General features: G+C 45.2%; 1 protein-coding gene across 2 annotated transcripts in view; it reads left to right on the forward strand.

Moving 5' to 3' along the window:
* The window catches only part of WWC1 (WW and C2 domain containing 1), a gene marked incomplete at both ends in the record, with an annotated part of 170,971 nt that overhangs the window by 73,401 nt on the left and 75,687 nt on the right, over positions 1 to 21,883 (forward strand). For both annotated transcript variants that reach the window (XM_080698876.1, XM_080698877.1), the window contains 2 exons: positions 3,550 to 3,659; positions 14,448 to 14,651. In XM_080698876.1, coding sequence (XP_080555002.1) covers positions 3,550 to 3,659; positions 14,448 to 14,651 — 314 coding nt within the window. The remainder of the gene's footprint in view (positions 1 to 3,549; positions 3,660 to 14,447; positions 14,652 to 21,883) is intronic.

The raw sequence follows: 21,883 nt of genomic DNA on the forward strand, positions 1-21,883 counted from the left end.
GCTGAGGTGGTCCGCGAATCATAGTCCTCCAGTCTCAGCCTCCCGAATGCTAGGATTGCAAGTGTGTGCCACTGTGTCTGGCTCTCTTGTTAATTTTTATTAGCAGATCTTAGGGTTAGAATCCAGCAGTGGAGTTCAGGAGGTGTAAGCCTCTGATGTTTATGAACTACACGATGCTTGAGCGTGCTTCTTCATTTATAAAATCGACCAAGAGTATCTGTTATTATCGTGAGAACATGATATCCACTATATGGTTTCTAGGCCTTGACTTAGCCATTGTTAAATAACTTTAATTATAATTATTGTATGAACAAACGTTACAGTGGATTTAGTTAAGAAAAAAGAAAGGGAAAAGAAAAAAATTAACATTATATTGAAATCCTTATACCCAGGTAACTTTTTATATTATTTTTATTTTTTTAATTGGGGATAGAACCAGGGGCTTTCTACTCTGAGCTACATCCCCAGCCCTATTTTTTATTCTTTATTTTGAAACAGAATCTCACTAATTTGCAGAGGACCTTACTAAGTGTCTGAGGCTGGCTTTGAACCTGCAATCCTCTTGTCTCAGCCTTCCAAGTACTGGGATTACAAGCGTGCGTCATCGCGCCTGGCCACAGATCATTTTAATGTGTATCTTTCTAATTTCTCTTCACTTTCACTTCTTCCCTCCTCCCAGTCTCAGCAAAATCATTCTGTTAACAGTATCCTGGAGCACCAACGTTGTTTTTCTCACAATAAATTTAGAAGATCTGCTCATGTTAGTCAAATATAGACTGCTCCTGAATATGCATTATTTTATTTGCCCATCCCACAAATATTTATTGGGCACCAGTTGTGCCAGACTTAAGATTCTGTTTCTTGATGCCAGGAGTGGTGGCGCACACTTGTAATCTCCACGCTGGAGAGGCTGAGACAGAAGGATCACACAAGTTCAAAGCCAGCCTCAGCTACTTAGTGAGGCTCTCAACAACTTAGTGAGACCCTGTTTCCAAATAAAATAGAAAATAGGTCTGGGAGTATAGCCTGGAGATAGAAAAGCCCCTGGGTTCCACCCCCAGTACCATACACACACACACACACACACACACACACACACACACAAGATTATGTTTCTCGGATGGACCACTGTTTGGTGAACTTGCTTGAATTCACAGCTTTTATTATTGATATTGAGAATGTTATTTTAAGTTTTTTTTTTAGCCTAAATTCCCCCTTTTAGTAAGTAGAGGTAATAATAACTAATGTTTTTGTAGTATCCCTTCAAACCAGCACCCATGCTAAATGTTGAACTTGCAAACATGGCCTCATTGAATGTACCTACAACCTGGAGAATGAATATCATCCCATTTTACAGATAAAAAATATTGGGGCTGTAGGAGGTTACATAAGTCTCACACAGCTCCATAAGAGGTTGCATTAAAGTCTCGCGTGGGTGGTGAGTTCTTACTTGGATTCTGTAGTCTGTTGCATATAAATCTGTGCCTCTGTTCCCATCCTCAGGAAGCCAACAGCAATAGTATAGCATTAAGTTACTGATAGAAGCTTTGGAGATGCCCATTCATCGAGTCCACAGAGAGTTTTCACAACTTACCAGACTCTAGGCATATAGCAGTACCTGAACACACCTGGACTACCAAAAGCCAGGGGCTTTTGGCTCTTTCTTTAAGTTTATTTGGAGCATCTTGTCAGTTTTCTATCACTATGAAAAGTAACTGAGATCATCAACCTATGAAGGCTCATAGTAACTTTTTTTTTTTTTGGTGGTACTGGGGGTGGAACCCAGAGGCTTTCTACCTCCGGGCTATACTCCCAGACCTATTTTATATTTTATTTTGGAAACAGGGTCTCACTAAGTTGCTGAGAGCCTCATTAAGTAGCTGAGGATTGCTTCGAACCTGCGCGATCCTCCTGTCTCAGCCTCCCAAGCGCGGGGATTACAAGCGTGCGCCACCACGCCTGGCTTTAGTAACTTTTCATAATAACTGTAGTCCTAGGAAAAAGGGCTCTTTGGGCTCACAGTTTCGGAAATTTTAGTCCAAGCTCTAGTGACCCCCGTGTTCTGGGGCTGTGGCGAGGCAGCTCCTTGTGGTGAGAGCATGGTCAGAAAGCCACAGAGAGAAGGACTAGTTCCTCACTGGCCCCTGCAGGAGCACAGACCCATGGCCTGAACTTCTTCACCTGGCCCAGCTGCCTAAAGGCTCCCAGTGGTACCAAGACAGAAACCAAGCCTCTAACACGTGGGTCTTTGGGGATCATTACAGATCTAAAGTAGAGCATGAGCTTAAGAGAGGAGGAGAATCCAAGCATGGTGGCACACATACCTGTAATCCCCAGTACTTGTGGAAGCTGAGACAGGAGGATTGCAGGTTCAAGGTCAGCCTCAGCAATTTAGCAAGACCCTCAACAACTTAGTGAGACATGGTTTCAAAAGAAAAAAGAAAATTAGCTAGGGATATAGCTCAGAGGTAGAATGTCCCTGGACTCAATTACCAGTACCAAATACATATAACAAGACGGAGGAGTAATATATAGGAAGAGGGCAGTGACCTGTCTTCAAGGAAGCCTTTGATCAGAAATCCTGGACTATTCTCTCCCTTCCTGACCTGTTGTATCTCAGTTTGCCAATCTGTAGAAAGGGTATGAAACAGAGCCTTTGGGGCTTTCAGAAGTAGAAGCACACAGCAGAGGTTTAATATTAGAACAGGGATTGTAGGCAGAGGCAGCAATGAGAGAAAACACAAGTGGCAGTCCAGGAGGACTGCTCCATTCGAGTCTCATGTGCCTGAGTCCTGGCTCCCCGCGCTATGGCTGATATACTTGACAAATGGCTTGTTATCCAGGGTTCCAGCCTGGACAAGCCTTTGTTGGTTTAGCTGGGTGATTTGTCTGTTTGATTTAGCTGTTCAGACTTCGTGATTCCTACCACCTAATTCCCCATGAGTTGAGGACTTTTTGAGTGTGGATATTGCCAAAAGATAAATTTGGCTGGTATTTCTAGGGCAGGATGGCAGTGGGTGTAGGCGTTTGGGAACCAACTCAATCAACAAATAAGTCCTGTGTACTGGCCAGATTCATAGGGATGGGACATCTGCTGCTCTGGACGTTGCGGTACGCCAGCTTTCCAAAGGGCAAGTGGGCATTGCACAAATAAGGATAGAGCCTGGATAAAGATGGGAGGCTGGGTGGACCAGCAAGTTGCAGGTAGAACGGCCAAGGAGGGCTAGAGTCCAAGTCAAGAAGCCAGGGCTTCGACTTTGAGCCCTGGCCTGCAAATTTCAGCCAGAGAGGAGATACAGAGACCCAGCAAGGGCCTCTGTGACTTGCTCAAGCCCCTACTAAGTTAGCAGCAAAGTTGGGACCAAAACAAAATTCCTCGCCTCCCTTCTGGGATGATCTTGTCCAGATGCCTCTGTGGAGCACGGTCCCCATCCCTGAAGCTGGAGTGCAAACCATACCTGCATCTGCGGGCTGGCGCAGAGGAGCAGCGCGTTGCTGGGGCTTGGGGATTGTAGGCTGATGGAGTCTGTTTCTCCTCTCCCTTGCCAGGTACACCAAACCACTCACCTTTGCCGACTGCATTAGTGATGAGTTGCCACTAGGATGGGAAGAGGCGTATGACCCACAGGTTGGAGATTACTTCATAGACCACAACACCAGTAAGTTTCCCCCGTCCCTCCTCACCCCGCTCCCTCCCCCGTGCCCACCCCCTCCAAGTCTGGAAGAAGCACCAGCAGAGAATCTCGATGCCAGATTGTATTTTAATTTATGTAGATTGAGGTAGAGATGTCGGTGTAGATATAGATAATATATGCTCATGTAAAATAACAGTTTAGAAGAGTTTTTAATAGACTCTAAAACACCTTCTCTTGTAGTTGTCCATCTCCTAGATTTTTTTATAGAGGCAACCAAGTCATTTTAGACATTTCCCAATCATATGTGTTTGTGTGTGTCTGTATAATATAGACGCATGCTCTTTTTCATATATAGATTTATGTGCATATAGCTCCCCCATAAGAAGTGCATGTGAGCTGGGCATGGCAGTCCATGCCTGTAATTCCAGTACTTGGGAAGCTGAGAAATGAGGATTACAGGTTCAGGAAGTAGTGAGATTCTCATCAACCTAATGAGGTCCTGTTTCAAAATAAAAATAAACTAGGGCTGAGGATGTAGTTCTAAGGAAGAATGCCCCCAAGTTCAATCCCCAAAACACCCCCCCCCACACACACACACACACTATTGCCTGACTATTTTGGAGCTGCTCAAGCCCTAGCAAGCTCAGTAGCTTGTACACATATATGTCACTATTAGATTGGGCTGAGTATGTATCTGTCCCATCATACCAGTCAGCCATTCCAGACACATGTGACATCTGTGGTCCCAATACTCTGATGCAGTATGAAGACTCCGGGGACCTCTGTTTCTGGGACTGTGATGGAAGAATGGTTTGAGAAAGGGAAACACATGTTATCTGATGTTGGTGGAACCCAGGAGCAAGTCCCCAGTTAGGGAGAGTAAGTGTGCGCTTGGGCTTCGTTCATTGTGCACCCTCTTGGCCGAGGCCATTCCTGTCCTCTGAAATTTGCTGTTCGTGTACAGAGGAAAGAGATTTTCCTGTCTTGCTCTCTGTCTTCTGCACTATGGGATTCCCTTTATTCTTCTAAGCCAGAGGAGAACATGATGAAGTGGGATGTGCCTGGAGGAGACTGAAGACTAAGACTAGACAGCAGCCCCTGGTGGTTCTGTCTACTGAGCACACCGTGCTGTGATTGGATACAGCAGGCAGCATCTTATTAAACCCTCACAGCTACCCTAAGGGGTATTAGGATGATTCTCCTCCTCTTATAAATAGGATCTAGAGGTAGAAGCTGACTGCTTAAGACTCAGAGCCTTAACGTGGCTGAGCTGGGATCTGAACTGTACTGGGCAGTGGAGTGGGCTTCCCCACCCACCCGGTCTTAAGCAAGTTCTTCTAGTGACAGTCTTTGGTGACTGTCTCATTCATTTCTCAGTCCCATCCCTTTGCCTGGTAAGGCGCATAGTAGGTGTACACTTGACCTTTGCTAAATAGAAAAGGGCATATGTGCATGGACGCATGAGTGAGTGGATAGAGGCGCAGACACTCGTTGGCACCAATGCACAGAAAAGTTTGTGAGAGGCGGCTAATGGCATTAATTGCATTGCATTGTTGGGGGCAGCAGAGGTTTTTATTAGCACTCATGGTTGTGCGCTGGATAATGAGAAGTAAATCTGCCTAATTGAGTGTGTATGGGGAATGAGGTTAATTCTTGGGATGCCGGGTTAAACACTGATGTGCGGGCACCCTAATCAGTCCTTTCCTGTTTCTAATTGCTTAGAGCATCCCCCTCATTAACATCTCAGGGCGGGAGTGGGATCTTAAGGTGCTTCTGGGAGTTGCTGGAGACATAGAAGGAAGGAAGGAAAGAAGAAATAACAGGCCCTGGACGAATTTATTCTTGAAGGGATGAGGGTTGAAATGGGATATATGTGGGATGAGGGGTGTAATTAAATGGAACCACAACAGGAAGATTTTATCTGGTAGCTTTGCCTGACATCAGGCTGTTGATTTCCTTGGGTTTGAAGGTGGTGTCATTGTATAGGGGGATGCCATCTCTGTAGATGGAGCCATTGATACAAATAGAACGTGAGCAGGACCATCAGGGCCCGAGGGTTCAAAGCCATAGACTTAAGCCAATGTGTGTATGTGTTGTTCATGAGCTAAAATTCCTCTCAAAGAGTTTTAGGCCCAATACAGTTAAACAGTAGCATGCTCAGAAATTCACCGCCCAACTTTGATTCATTTGGCAAATATTAACAATCTGTTCTGGGGGGCTTGGGACACATGGGAGTGTTAAATTTCAAGGATTTTATTTATTTATTTATTTATTTTTCTATTTTTTGCCCTTATAGAGATTTTACTTTGGTGATAGAGAAAATAAACTGAGCAAATGATGTAGCATGTTCGAAAATGTTCGGTACTATAGGGAAGAGTAGGGTACTGGCCCAGGTGTGCTAGGGTATGTCTGGGGGTGGTAAGGGAAGGATATTAGCAAAGATGGCCAGTAGAAATATGACTTCTGGTCTTCTTGTTGAGATGATATTTGAGCTAAGACCTGAAGGACGTGAAGGGGTGTGTCAATGTAGAGAGGACAGACAGAGCTCAAGCCCTAAGATGTGATCACGTTGAGCTCACTGGAGGGAGAGCAAGGAGGTGAGGCTGCATGTAGGGGACAGGGACTGAGAGCAGCAGGGCATGTGTTGGAGTGTACATAGTAGTCGGCCTTTAGAGCTGACGCTTTTGCTCTGTGAGTGATGGGAGCCACTGTGGGGTTTTAAGCAGACACATGACATGGCCTAGCTCATGTTGTAAAAGGGTCAGCCTGTGCAGGGCTGAGAATAGAGCTCACCTAGGCGAGGGCAGGAGCAGGAGACCCATGGGAAGCAGAGGCTCCAGGATGCAGCAGTAGAGGTGATGAGAAATGGCCAGGTGCTGGATGAACTTTCAGGGCAGAGCCAGCGGGATTTCCAGACAGATTGTATATAGGGTGGGAAAGAAAAAAACAGACTCTCTTTATGCCTGAGCCACTGGAGGGAAAGAGTTGTCATCCATGGAGTAGAGAAAACTTCAGAAGGAGTGTGTTTAGAAAGGAAGAACAAGGGCTTATTTGGACATGTTGAGCCTTAGATGCTGAGTACACATCTGAGAGGTGAGATGTTACTGGCCATGGATATAGTAGTCTGGAGTTTGGGAAAGACCTTTTTTGGGGGGTCTGGGGATGAAACCTAGGGGCATTTGACTTCTGAGCTACACACCCTGCCCTGTTTTTTTATTCTTTATCTTGAAACAGTCTCACTAATTTGCGGAGGGCCTCCCTAAGTAGCTGAGACTATCCTCCGGTCTCAGCCTCCTGAATGCTGGGATTACAAGTGTGCACCACCACACTTGGCTTGGGAAAGAGATCTGGGTTAAAGACTTACATATTTGGCAGTTGTTTGGATATAGACAGTGTTTAAAGACAGGATCATGGATAAGATCACAAGGGAATGAAGACAGAGGAGGGGACCAAGGGATGCTCCATGCGGGCCTCCATGGGGGGAAGAAGAGGAAAGCCAGCAATGATTCTGAGTAAGACTGATCAGAGGGGTGGGAAGAAAATCTGAATGGACCATGTGAAGGTTAAGTATCGAGGAGAGGACTGCCCATGGTATCAGTGTTTCTGAAAGGTCAAGTTCAAAGAGAACCGACCAAGAATTGACCAATAGGACTAGCAATGGATGATGTTGTGAACTTGACTTTGCAAGGCAACTTATGACAAGGACTAGGGGCAAAAGCTTGACTACAAAGAGTGAACAAAGACAGAAGGTTAGGAATTGGAAGTAGGAATGCAACCCTTCCCAAAACATGATCCACTTTCCTTCCTGTGTCAGTATTCAGTATCCCCACTGACCACCTACACCCAGAGGGTTTTCACCAGTGGCCAGGCTTCATGTCCTGTGGTTTTCATATTGAATCATGAATATTTAAGGGATGTTACCTCATCTTTATATTTATCGTTTTTAATATGTTGGTATATTTTCTGTAGGTTGTAAGATCTTAGGTACGTATGTAAGCTCTATCAATATATTTTACAGGCAAAACTGAAGTACTACAGTACTGCTTTTGCTGATCTTTTGGTTTCTTGTTATGAGTAGAGAATCTTTATACTCGTTTTCCTTTGTAGTCATTTCCTAAGGATGCATTTCTAACTACATTCATATCAGTGGGCTTTGCCTCTGTGGGCCCAACCAACCACAGATTGAAAACACTTGGGAAAATATTGAAAAAAAAACAAAACCCACATTTGCATCTGTACTGAATACATGCATGCTTTTTTCTTTGTCTTCATTTCTTAAGCAATACAGTCTAACAACTATTTGCATAGCATTTACATTTCCTAGATTTTATAGTGTAAGGATGACTTAAGGTATGTAGGATGGTGTGCATAGGTTATATACAATTACGACCCATTTTACACAAGGCACATGAGCACCCACATATTTTGGTCTCTCTGTGGATTCCGGGATAACTGTATAGGATTATAGTTTGGGATGTAACTATAAGATTATTATTATTTTTGGTACTAAGGTTTGAACCCAGGGGCATTCTACCTCTGAGCTATACCCCTAGCCCTGTTTTTTATTTTTTATTTTGAAACAGGGTCTCACTAAGTTGCAGAGGGCCTCACTAAAGAGCAGAGGCAGCCATGAATGACTATCCTCCTGTCAGCTCTCAACTACTGAGATTACAAGCGTGTGCCACCATGCCAGGTTAACTATAGTATTATTATAAGGTCAAAGGTTATAAACATCCTGGGGACTTTGGGTACATACCCCTAGACTGATTCATATTCTCCAAGCTTCCTATCAGTCTGTATTGCCACAGGTTCTGGGGACTGTATTTCTCCATTGGCATGGGGCTGTTTTCATTTCTTTTGATTTTGGGTCAATTTGCCATAGGTTTAGACTGTTACTTTGTGGTTTTTAATTTTCATTCCTTCCCATAGTAACAATGTTGAATGTTCTCCAGATGTTCTGGTGTTTTGAGACAGTTGCTGTTGTTATTGTTGTTACAGCTCTTGGAAGATCCAGCATTGCTAGCCTGGTAGGTGTGTGGAAAGCAGGTGTGGCCATGAAGGAAGCAGGTGGGGTGTGTAGCATTCAGAAGCCCTGTGTGCACAAATGCGTGCGTGTGTGTGTTGCACGCATACGTGTGTGTGTGTGTGCATGGAGTGAGGGTAGAAGGAGTGCAGGCGTGGTCCTCAGTGCTGACTGCTCTGCATCAGCTGAACTTTGTTGGATGTGGCTACATTTTGGGGAGACAGGTGTGAGGGACAAAGGGGTGGGGAAAGATGTTCAGCAGAGGAGCTTTGTAGTATGCTAAATTGTTATACTGCCTGTGTCTAACTTTAATAAAAACAAGAATTTAAAAAAAGGAGTTGGCTACGGTGGTCTCTAAAAGCCTGCCCAGGTATAAAGTTACCTATTTTGGTGAGATAGACCTGAAGAAGAATAGTGGCCGCAGAGCCCTCCCCAGCCCAGCCCCTTCCAAGGACCAGCTCAGAGCTGACACAGCTCTTTAGAACCATCTAGGGAGCTTTTTAAGAAGCCCAGTGTCAGGCCGGGCGTGGTGGCGCACGCCTGTAATCCCAGTGCTTGCTTGGGACGCTGATACAGGAGGATCGCACAGGTTCAAAGCCAGCCTCAGCTACTTAGTGAGGCTCTCAGCACATTAGTGAGACCCTGTTTCCAAATAAAATGTAAAAATAGGTCTGGGAGTATAGCCTGGAGGTAGAAAAGCCCCTGGGTTCCACCCCCAGTACCACTAAACAAACAAACAAACAAACAAACAAATAATAAAAAAAAGAAGCCCATTGTCCTCCAGGCATGGTGGTGCATGCCTGTAGTCCCAGTACTTGGGGGGCTGACAGGAGGATCACAGGTTCAAGGTCAGCCTCAGCATATTTGTGAGACCCTCAGCAACTTATTTAGAAACTGTTTCAAAATAAAAAATAAAATTTGACTAGAGGTGTTTACTCAAAGGTCAATTGTCTCTGGGTTCAGTTACTTGCATAAAAAAAGGAAGGAAAAACTCCAGTGCCCCTAAAGGATAGTATTTCATCAGTTGCTAGTACAACTGGTATCCACGGGAAAAAAGAAAAAATACATACTTCCCTTTCTACCCCGCCTTATACTATTTGGGAAAATAAATGCTGATTGAACTATGGATCTAAATGTAAAAGCTAAAACCAGAAAACAGTTTTCTAGAGAAAAAGAGAGTAAAAAATGTGCAAGAGTTTATGGTAGGCAATGACTTTCTTTTGGGAGGGAAAACAATTCACGAAAGTACCAACCTCTAAAGAGAAATTGTTAAGCTGTGGCTCATCAGATGAAAACCTCGGATTTTCAAAAGAGACTATTAAGCTAAAATGGAAAGACACAGATAAGGAGAAAATATTTGCAATACATATATCTGACAAAGGACTACATTCAGAATATATAAAGAATGCTTATAGCTTGATATTCAGAAGCCCAACAATAGCCGGGCGTGGTGGCGCACGCTTGTAATCCCCGCGCTTGGGAGGCGAAGACAGGAGGATCGCGCAGATTGGAGGCCAGCTGAGCTGGCTTAAAAGACCCTGTTTCCAAATAAAAAAGTATAAAAATAGGTCTGAGAGTGTAGCCCGGAGGTAGAAGGGCTTCCAGTAACCCAAGTACCACCAAAACAAAACAAAAAATAAAAAAAGAAGAAGCCCAACAACCAAATTAAAAATATATGGGCAAAAGATTTGAACAAACACTTCCTAAAGAAGATATACACAGGACCAAAGACACCTAACAATACAGTTTGCATCACTGGTTGTCAGAAAAGTGCAAATAAAGTGCAAATTAAAACTAAAATAAAAGCCAGGCTTGGAGATGCCTGCTTGGAATCCCAGCATTTGGGAGGCTGAGACAGGAGGATCACAGGTTTGCAGCCAACCTCAGCTTAGGGAGGCCCTTTACAACTTAATGAGACCCTGTTTCCAAATAAAGAATAAAAAATAGGGCTGGGGGTGCAGCTCAGAGGTGGAATGCCTCTGGGTTCCATCCTCAGTACCACCAGGAAGAAAAAAAAAAAAAAACTACAATATAAAAGCTGCACGCCGTGATGTAAGGCTTGTAATTCCAGCTACTTGGAAGGCTGAGGCAGAAGGAGCTCAAGTTTGAGACCAGCCAAGGTTAGCGAGGGACCTTGTTTCACAATGAAAAAAATTTAAAAAGGGCTTAGGGTGTAGCTCAGTGGTAAAGCACCCCTGGGTTTAACCCTCAAAACTGTGGTAATAATTAATAATAATAATAACTATAATGAGGTACCTCTACATACCCATTATAATGACTAAACTGAAAAGAAAAAAGACAGTTGCAATCATTAGCAAGTATGTAAAGGAGCTAGAAGTCCAGCACACTGATGATAAAACTTATCAACATATACTTACCGCATAAACCAGCAACTCCACCCGTAGGTACTTTTGCCCAAAAGAAATGAAAACATATGCCCACACAAAGACTTGTAAATATGTGTTTATTACAGCGTTATTCATAACGATCCCAAGTGGAAAAAGACTGAAAGGTTGATTTAAAAGGTAAATTGCAATACGTTTATATGAGTCAATATTATTTAGCAATAACAAGAAATGAACAAATGACCCAATGCCACGTGCTAGCTGGAGAGGGGGCTGGTGCCTGCAGGGGACCCCAGGGAGAAGCCTCTCTGTTTTAGCTCATACTCATTCTCTCTCTCTCTCGCTCGCTCTCGCTCTCTTTCTTTCTTTCTCTCTTTCTCTCCCCACTCCCTTCTCTTTCCTTCCTCTCTCTCTTGTCTTGTAACTGTTCCTTTGTTTGGTCAAAGTCCTGCATAGCTTTCCTAGTGAGAAGCAATTCTGTGGTCCCCATCAGCACCTTCAAACATCCTTTTTCTTTCTCAGGAGGGAGAAGGAAGCTCACAGAGTGGCCATTCACAGGCCCCTCAAGAACGGTCCAAGGCAGCAGTTTGGGTTTTGCTTTGTTCACTATAGCTGGCCCTCACAGCTTTCTGACAAGCAGTAATGCATAGCTCTCCTTAATGGGTAGATAAGTAGACTCAGAGAAGTTAAGCAGCCTGCCCCATGGAAAACAGCGATTGTTGGCAGGGCTGAGAACTTGGCCCTCTGCTTCTTCGGTCCTTCTCTCCTTTGTTGGAGACATTCACTGGACCTGTTAGGGTTGAGAGCTAATGGGCCTGAGTTAGGAGGCGCAAACTCAAATGTCTCCCAAAGCTAGACACACAGTGTAAATGAATACAGCAGACCAGGATTAGATGGATGGAGTGCTGGGGTCTGTGGTTAATTGTGGTCCCAACAGGACTAGATCTACTAAATGATCCAGAAAAGCCATAAAGTAAGAGTTTAGTGAATATATCTCCCGTGTGTGTGTGTGTGTGTGTGTGTGTGCGCGCGCGCGCACATGTGGGTGTGTGTGTGGTACTGGGAGTGGAACCTAGGGGCTTTTCTACCTCTGGGCTATACTCCCGGACCTATTTTATTCTTCATTTGGAAACGGGGTCTCACTAAGTTGCTGAGAGCCTCACTATGTAGCTGAGGCTGGCTTCGAACTTGTGAGATCCTCCTGTCTCAGCCTCCCAAGCGCTGGGATTACAAGCGTCAAGCGTGCGCCACCATGTCCGGCTATATCTCCCTATTTTTGCATACTAATGGCCAATTTAAAATTAGTAAGATTCTCTAGGCTAAGCAGAAACCTACATACAGGCTGTTCCACAAATGGAAGTGATTGTACGATCTCTGGTTTGTCATCACCCCAACCCCACTGACACCAGGAGGAGCTGAGGAGTTGACAGGGGCACAGACACTGGTTCTTTGGCATTATTTTGCCTCTTGATGTTTGCTTGGCTGCATTTTGTTTGTTTTGCAGTGGTTGGTATAGAACCCAGGGCCTCCTGCATGTCAGGCAAGCATTCTGCCACTGAGCTGTATATCCCCAGCCCTTTTTAAATTTTTGTTTTGCGGCTGGGTCTTGCTATATTGCCCTGGCTGGCTTTGAGCTTGCAATCCTCCTGCCTCAGTCTCACCAGTGTCTGGGAATATGGGTGTGTGCCACTGTGCTCAGCATGGTGGCATTTTTTTCTTTTTTTTTGTGGTACTAGGGATGGAACCCTTCTACCTCCTGTCTCCCAAGTGTGGGGATTACAAGCGTGTGTCACCACGCCCAGCGACATTCTTTTTTTTAAGTCTCTTTTTTCCTCCAGATTATCATTGTATTTGTTTATTTTGTGTGTGGGGGGGGGTCTGGGGATGAAACTCAGAGGCATTTGACCTCCGAGGTATACCCCCTGTCCTATTTTTTTTTCTTTATTATGAAACAGGGTCTAATTAAATTGCAGAGGGCCAGCCGGGCGTGGTGGCGCACGCTTGTAATCCCCACGCTTGGGAGGCTGAGACAGGAGGATCGCACAGGTTCGAAGCCAGCCGCAGCTACTTAGTGAGGCTCTCAGCAACTTAGTGACACCCTGTTTCCAAATAAAATAGAAAATGGGTCTGGGAGTATAGCCCGGAGGTAGAAAGCCTCTGGGTTCCACCCCCAGTACCACGCACACACAAGAAAAAAAGTAAATTGCGGAGGGCCTAAGTAGCTGAGGCTCCCCACAAACTGACATCCTCCAGTCTCAGCCTCCCAAAAGCTGGGATTGCAAGCGTGAGCCACCACACCAGGCTGTGATACACATAATTTAAAAGATAAAAATAATGAGGAGAAATGTTCTTCTTAATCTTTTTGAAAATGTATATATTTAGTGTGTGTGTGTATCTATGTAGTATTGGGGGCTGAACCGAGGAGTCTCTACCTCCAGGTTATACTCCTGTGCCCTTTTTGCTTATTGTTTTGAACCAAGGTCTCACTAGGTTGTTGAAGGTCTCACTCTGTTCCTAGACTGGCCTGGATCCTGTGATCCTTCTGTCTCAGCTTCCCACTTACATATTTATTTTGATAAATATAAAATTACTTATTCAGATTTGCGGCCTTTATTTCTGTTCACTTGAATGTTATAAACACCTTTCCATTTTTAAAATTTTTCTTCAAAGGCATTATTTTTAACTGCTCTTAGAGTGTACTATATAAAAATGGCCTCTGTATTCAAGCAGTCCTTTCCTGGATGACTTGAGCAAGTTACTTAAGCTCTCTGTATCTCGCTTTTCTCTTTCATGTAATGGGGCTAGTAATGGAATCTATTTTCTAAGGTTAGCATAAGAATCGCAGAAGCAAATACAGATGAAACACTTAGAAGAGTGCTTGGCAGGAAGTAAATGCTAAATATGCACTTGCTATTTATTATGATCATTATGGTTTTGTACAAATGCAACTTTGCCTAGACTTTTAAAATTATTTTATAATAAATTGCTATGGAAAAATGATTGGCCAAGGTTATTAACAATTTAAATCCCCTCATTTTCATGGTCAGATAGCCCCATAGTAAGGCTGTTCTAATTTATAAATTTATCAGGGTTTAGTGTGCTGAATTCTTCATATTCCCTGCAACAGGTATCTTTTCTTTCTTTTCCTCCGCACTGAAACAGACAACTTTGAGCATCTATAATGCCCTTGAGCCTCTTTGTCTAGTTCAGAACTCAGATCTCCTTCTGGCTGGTCTCAGGCAGAAATTCAATTTGGAAATGGATCCTGGTTTCTCTTCTGTTTGTGTAACTCATCCACATGGAGACTCTGTCATTTATGGAGTTTCACTGATCTCCCTTTCGTGTGAGTTACTGTGCCTGCTGCTTCTGTTTTCGGGCAGTGGATGCCATGGGCCAGCAGCCCGGCATGTGTTTCGAGGTGCTGACTTAGGGTTTACGTTCCAGAAACCACGCAGATCGAGGACCCCCGGGTACAATGGCGGCGGGAGCAGGAGCACATGCTGAAGGACTACCTGGTGGTGGCCCAGGAGGCTCTGAGCGCCCAGAAGGAGATCTACCAGGTGAAGCAGCAGCGTCTGGAGCTCGCCCAGCAGGAGTACCAGCAGCTGCACGCCGTCTGGGAGCACAAGCTGGGCTCCCAGGTCAGCTGTGAGTACCGTCCAGTGGACCAGCGGGGAGGGGCTGCAAGGGGCTGCCAGTGCTTCCTAACCTCCCACCCTCCTCCATCTCCACTCCTCGTCCAAACCACCTTCCTCTCTCTGCTGCTTCTCCTGCTCCGGCCTGTGCTGGCCAAGAATGATTCACTGGCTATTCCATTCCATTCCATTTCATTCCGTGTGTGAGTGTCTTTGACTGGATCCCAGCTCTCCTGATGTAAGACCCTTCCATAGCCAGGTGGGGAGTGGAGAGGTCTTGCTGAATGGGGACTGTTTCATTTTGCGAAGATGACAGAGTTCTGGAGAAGGCTTTTTGGTGATGGATGGTAACACCTTCACAACGCTGGGAACGTGCTTAATGCCATGAACTGAAAATGGCTTAAATGGTGCGTTGATGTGGTGTGCATTTCACTACGATTTAAAAACAAGTAAACCCCCTTCACTGGCCTGCCATAAGTCTTTCCGTGGCAGACAAGGCTCAGTGTGATCAGCCACTGCTGCGTACTCCTGCCTCATGTCAAGTTTTTATTTATTAAGCTTTGGGTACACTTACATTCTTATTTCTCTCGCTGTCCGCACACCCCATTCTGTTCCCCCGGCCTGCCCTGCACTCTCCTGCCTTACGGCCTTTGCACTTGCTGTTGCCCTTTCTAGGATGCTTTCCTGTGCATCGTTCTTCAAGTCATCACCTCTGAGAGGTTTGTTCCGACAACTCTGTCAAAAGCCCCCTCCTAGTCGGGCGTGGTGACGCACACTTGTAATCCCAACATTCGGGAGGCTGAGACCTGAGGATCGCGGTTCGCAGACAGCCTCAGCTATTTAGTGAGGCCCTCTGCAACTCAGTGAGATGCAGTTTCAAAATAAAGGATAAAAAATATATATATATAGGGTAGGGGGTGTAGCTCAGAGGTCAAATGCCCCTGGGTTCCATCCCCAGACCCGGGGAAAAAAAAAAAAAAGCCCCCTTCTCACTGGGCTCAGCCTGTAATCTCAGCTACACCAGGAGGCCGAGGCAGGAGGATGGCAATTTTGAAGCAAGCCTGGGCAACTTCGCAAGACCCTGTCTCAAAATAAAAAATAAAAATAAAAAGAGCTGAGGGTGTAACACAGCAGTAGCGTTCTTAGCTAGCATTCAGGAGGCCCTGGGTTCAATCCTCAATATAGGAAAGGAAAGAAAAAGAAGGAAAGGTTACTACTCCTGCTCCACTGTTCGCCTTGGAAGCCAATTGTTCCTTCTCATTCTGAACACATTCACAGCACATGCACTCACACTGTATCCTGGTCAGAGCTAATGGTTCCTTCTCATTCACAACACACCTGCTCACACTGTATCCTGGTGGTGGCTCCGCTGCTAGAATAGAGACGTTGTGATGGCAGTGCAGGAATCCTGCCTTCCTTGCTCGCCCTGGTACCCACAGGCGAGGGGCAAGCACGGCAGTGCCCCCATTTCCTTCCTTCCCGGCGGAGTGAGGGGCAGAGCCATAGCTGCCAAGGAGCATAATGATGTATTCCAACGAGTTGGGGGTTCATCTTTTACTCCTGTTTTAATATCCAAGTCTTTCCTATGCTTACTGAGTATTTCCTACATGCCACACTCTGCTATAGTCTGAACACGTGATTTCACCTCATCTGCACTCTTCTGGTGTCCCTTCAAACACAGTCAAACTCCCCTTTTCACAGAGCAGGAAACTCTGCTTCAGGATCAACAACATACCCAGGGTCTGACGCTGGCGAGATACAGTGACCGGTGGCAGCCCCTTCTGTCAACCCCCTGACATTTTCTATGGGGCCCGGCTTTAGCGCCCCACCTGAGGCCATAGCGTCAGGGTGGCTGTGCTTAGTTGTGACGTTAGAAACTCCTCCTTTGCAAAGCTCCCATTCTGGGACGGTGGGATGGGCAAACTCTGCTGCGTTGCTTGCTTTCCCAGCCTGCCTCTTTCCTTGGCAACTCAGGAAAACCCTCAGACTCTCAGACTGCAGGAAAGCTCTGTATTGTACTAACTAGCTACTTCTGAGTGGCATAATATTGTAGACACTGTCCTGAGGATCTTAGCACTGAACCTGTCCTAGTCAACGCGGGCAACCATAATGATGCCGCAGGTGGTGTGGCTTACGCCGTGGATATTTACTGTCTCCCGGTTGCAGAGGTGGGTTGCCTGAGTTAAAGGAGCTAGCATGGTCCTTTTCTTGTGAGGACTCTCTTCCTGGTTCACAGTCTTCTCCTTGTGCTGTCCTATGGCGGAGAGAGAGAGTTAGCCAGCTCCCTGGTGTCTTTTCTTATAAGGTCACTAATCCCATCTCGACAGCCCTGCCCTCATGACCTCATCTAAACTTAATTATCCTCCAGAGGCCGCACCTCCAAATACCATGGCTTTGCGAGTCAGAGCTTTAGCAAAGGAGCTCCGGGGAGGTGCAGTTCAGTGCACACGATTGTCATTACCACCATCCTAGACAGGAGATATTGTTGTCCCTGGTGAAACTCTGGTAGAGGGAAAGTGCTTTTTTTCTCCCCAGAGTTCCACACACAGTTTGAAAAGGTGACGTGCATAGAAAGATAGGAGCCAGGCTTGGTGGTGAACGCTTGTAATCCCTGCATTTGGGAAACTGAGACAGGAGGATCGTGGTTCATGGACAGCCTCAGCTACTTAGTGAGGCCCTTTGCAACTCAGTGAGACCCTGTTTCAAAATACAGAATAAAAAATAGGACTGGAGGTGTTGCTTGGAGGTAGAATGCCCCTGGGTTCCATCCCCAGTACTGCAAAAAAAAAAAAAAAAGGAAGGAAAGAAAGAAAGAAAGAAAGAAAGAAAGAAAGAAAGAAAGAAAGAAAGAAAGAAGGAAGAGCCGGGCGTGGTGGCGCAAGTTTGTAATACCCATGCTTGGGAGGCAGAGACAGGAGGATTGGGCAGGTTCGAAGCCAGCCGCACTGGCTTAAGAGACCCTGTTTCCAAATAAAAAAGTATAAAAATAGGTCTGGGAGTGTAGCCCGGAGATAGAAGGGCTTCTAGGAACCCCAGTACCACCAAAACAACAACAACAATGACAGAAAGACAAACAGAAAGAAAGATCTTCCCATTTTGGAGGGCAGGATGCTTACGGGGCCCCAAAGTATTAACCCACAAGTCACTTGCTCATTTCAGAGGGTAAAATGTATCCTTCCACTGGAGAGATTTCAGCCACCACTTCCCACCAGTGGTGAAATCCACATCCCAGTAAGGCGGTGGCAGGGCTTCAGTAAGGCGGTGGCAGGGCTTCTGATGTATTCCAGCAAGAACCTCGCAAGAGGAACTCTCACAGAAATATTTCATCTGAATCTAATCATGAATCCAGCCAGATAAATCACAGCATAGAAGAGTCTACAAGGTAATTGGCCTAGATTTTAAAACCTAAAGAGGCATATCAACCAAATGAGATGTTTGTACCTTGAATTAGCCCCTGCTCGAGGCGGGAAAACAAGCCATAAAAGATGTTCACAGACAACTGGAGATTTTTCGGAGGCATGTGACGGTGACATTATGAATATGGAGAGAATGCTTTGTTTCTGGAAGATGCATAGAGCATTCTGCCTACAACTTATTTTGATACAGATCCTGGGGGTGGGGAGAGAGAAAGGAAGGAAAAGAGAGAAATAGTGTGGGGCAAAGCCAGCGGAACAGAGATCAGTAGCTGTCGGTCACACACCAATGTGCTGGGTATGGTAAGGGTTTCCATTTTTACCATCATTTCTAACAATCATTTGCTGGAATTTTCTATGAAGCAGGCACCCAATGGGAGAAAGAACTGGGGTGGACGCTGGTCTCAAGGGCACATGTCCATAATCCCAGTAGTTGGGAGGCTGAGACAGGAGGATCCCAAGGGTTGAGACCAGCTTTAGCAACTTAGTGAGGCCTTGTATTAGAATAAAAAAGACTGGGGGTGTAGCTCAGAGGTAGAATGCTCCTGGGTTCAATTCCTAGTATCCCCTCCCCCCACCACCCACCCTGGTTTAAAAAAAAATTGGTGTGGCCGGGCGTGGTGGCGCAAGCTTGTAATCCCCCGTGCTTGGGAGGCGGAGACAGGAGGATCACGCAGGTTTGAAGCCAGCTACGCTGGCTTAAGAGACCCTGTTTCTAAATAAAAAAAAGTATAAAATAGGTCTGAGAGTGTAGCCCGGAGGTAGAAGGTCTTGCAGGAACCCCAGTACCACACACACACACCAAAAAAAAAAAAAAAGTTTGGTGTGGAAGGTATGATGGGTATAACAAATATAGAAACATGTTAAAAAATCTTGGCAACGCATATATCAATAGACATTGCCAGATTTTCTGTGGATCTCAGGTTTCCAAGATGAAAAGTCAGGTAGGAAAGAGAGTGAAATGCATTCTGATGAGAAGCAGGGCAGGGGCAGCAACCAGGAGCCCAGGGGTCAGGAGGCGCCTGGGTTCCAATGTCTGCCCCAGCAACACTGACCGTGTCTGCTTGGGAAATAAACTTCACGTCTCAGATTCCTTATGATGTTGAAATGTCAACAGTGCCTTCACCCGACAGGTCTACAGCAGGGTTTCTCAACTGTGGCAATGCCGACACTTTGGGCTTGGTAAATCTTTGCAGTAACTGCCCTGCATATTGTAGAATGTTTGGCAGAGCTCCTCGTCGGTACCCACTCGATGCCAGTAGCACTCCCCGAGTTGTGACAAAAATATTTCCAGACATCTCCAAATGTATCCTCGTTGGCCCCAGTCAGAAAGCACTGGTCTAGAGAAAACACCTAGCACAATTTTCTTAGAACATGTTAAGGGCTCAACAGATATCAGCAGGAAGCATATTGCACAATATTTTAAGAGTGTAGATGCTGGAGCCAGATGACTGGGTTCAAATCCAAGATATGTACCAGATATGGTGGCACACCTGTCATCCCCGTACTTGGGAGGCTGAGGCAGGAGGGTTGCAGGTTCAAGATCAGCCTCAGCAACTTAGTGAAACCTTTTTTCAAAATAAAAATAGAAGACTGTGGTATAGCTTGGAGGTACAATGGCCTGGTTTAATTCCCAGCAACACGAAATAAACAAAACAAAAATAAACCCCAACAAATCAAGAATATGCTAATTATAAACTGTGCAGCCTTGCACAAATTATACTACTTCTGTTCCTCAGTTTTCTCCATGTATCAATTTGGTTTTTTTTTTTTTTTGGTGGTACTAGGGTTCCTGGAAGCCCTTCTACCTCCAGGCTACACTCCCAGACCTATTTTTACATTTTTATTTGGAAACAGGGTCTCCTAAGCCAGCGCATGCGGCTGGCTTCGAACCTGCGCGATCCTCCTGTTTCTGCCTCCCAAGCGCGGGGATTACAAGCGTGCGCCACCATGCCCGGCTCCAAGTATCAATTTGAAATCACCTTCATAGAAAGGTTATAGGGCTTAATTAGGTTTTTTTTTTTTTTTTTTTTTTTGGTGTAACTGGGGTCCCTGGAAACCCTTCTACTTCTGGGCTACACTCCCAGACCCATTTTTTACTTTTTTTAAAATTTGGAAACAGAGTCTCTTAGGCCAGCGCAGCTGGCTTTGAACCTACGCAATCCTCCTGTCTCCGCCTCCCAAGCACGGGGATTATAAGTATGCGCCACTACACCCGGCGTTTAATTAGTTATTTAGATACTTGGAATAGTATGCTTTACATTCTTAAGCTCCCAATAAGTAGTAACAATTACTATTAATCCATTGATAATTGTCAGTGACGATGGATTTTAGCTGATCCTTTGCACCAATAATAATATAGGCTGAGCCTTCCTCATCAGAATCCAAAGTCTGAAATGCTCCAAAATATGAAACTTTCTGAGCACCAACATGAACAAGGGAGAAATTAAATGCCAAGAAGCTGTTTCCTGCACATAGTTTTTGAATATATTATATAAAATTACTCCTAGGCCATGTGTATAAAATGTATAGGAAACATAAATGAATTTCCTGTTTAGACTTGGGTCCCATCTCCAAGATATCTCATTATATATATATACATGCACATATTCCAAAATTAAAAGTAAAACTCGCAACCCAAAACACTTTTGGTCCCGGGCATTTCAGATATGGAAACTCAGCCCACACATCTGTGGCCAAAGGTAGGAAGTAATTGACGTGGTACCTCAGCCTTGTCTTAAGACTTTCGATACATCCCGTGAGCTAGCTACACCAGTCTCAAAGGCCACTGCCATTTTGTATGCTGAGGTTTTTTTTCAACTACCAGGACTGGGGTCATTTCAAGCGACTAGACCCAAACAGTTAAATGAGGTGTGACCAAATCCTCCTCATGATGCTTCAGGTTTTACAAGCCAGGTTTGCTGTTCAAGGGAATCTCTCAGGGGTGACAGACCGGTGAGGTCACATGCCTGTCTCCTAATTCACACAGCCTGCCAGGACTTGTGAGAATTCTGCCACCTGGCCTCGTTGCTGTGGTTCTGACACAGGTGGTGCCCTGCCCTGGGATGGAGACTTGGTTGTGAATTCTCTGGTAGAATGTCTAGCTCCATGGGGAAGAAGGAAACCAACATTTGATGTGGACCTACTGTGTGCCTGGAGAGCTGTAAGCTCATCACCTTCCTCTCTGCTCACACAATCTGTTGCAGGATAGTGCTGTTCCCATTTTTATAGGCAAAGAAACTGAGGCCCCCAAAAGGGCACTGGCCTCAACTTCACCCTGGTAAGAAGTGGTAGAGATCAACTTTATACCCAGATGCAGCCATCCCAAAACTGTAATTCTCAGCTGGGTGTCATGTTACATACAATAATCCCAGTACTTAGGAGGCCGGGACAAGAGGATCACAGGTTCATGGCCAGCTTCAGCTACTTAGAGTCTCAGCAATTTAGAGAGACACTGCTTCATAAAAAAGGGAGGGGCTGGGAATCAGGCTTGGTGGAGCGTGCATGTAATCCCAGCATTTGGGAGGCTGAGACAGGAGGATTGTGGTTCACAGGCAGCCTCAGCTACTACTTAGTGAGGCCCTTTGCAACTCAGTGAGACTAAATCTTAATTCTCTTTATCTAATCCAAGTTAGTCAGTTCAGTGCTAGGGTTCTTGGGCAAAACTCCCCCCTCCCCCATACTCTCAAAAAGGAGAGGACTTGGTAAAGCTCGGTTCTTTGGGTTTCTCTACACTCCTTCCCCATCTCTAGGATTTGGTTTCCTATTTGAAAAAAAGTCATGGGGAGCCTTAAAGTTAAAATATCAATCGAACCACCTGTTTGATTTCACC

The sequence above is a fragment of the Muscardinus avellanarius genome, assembly GCF_963383645.1.
Source record: "Muscardinus avellanarius genome assembly, chromosome: 7".
Lineage (NCBI taxonomy): Eukaryota > Metazoa > Chordata > Mammalia > Rodentia > Gliridae > Muscardinus > Muscardinus avellanarius.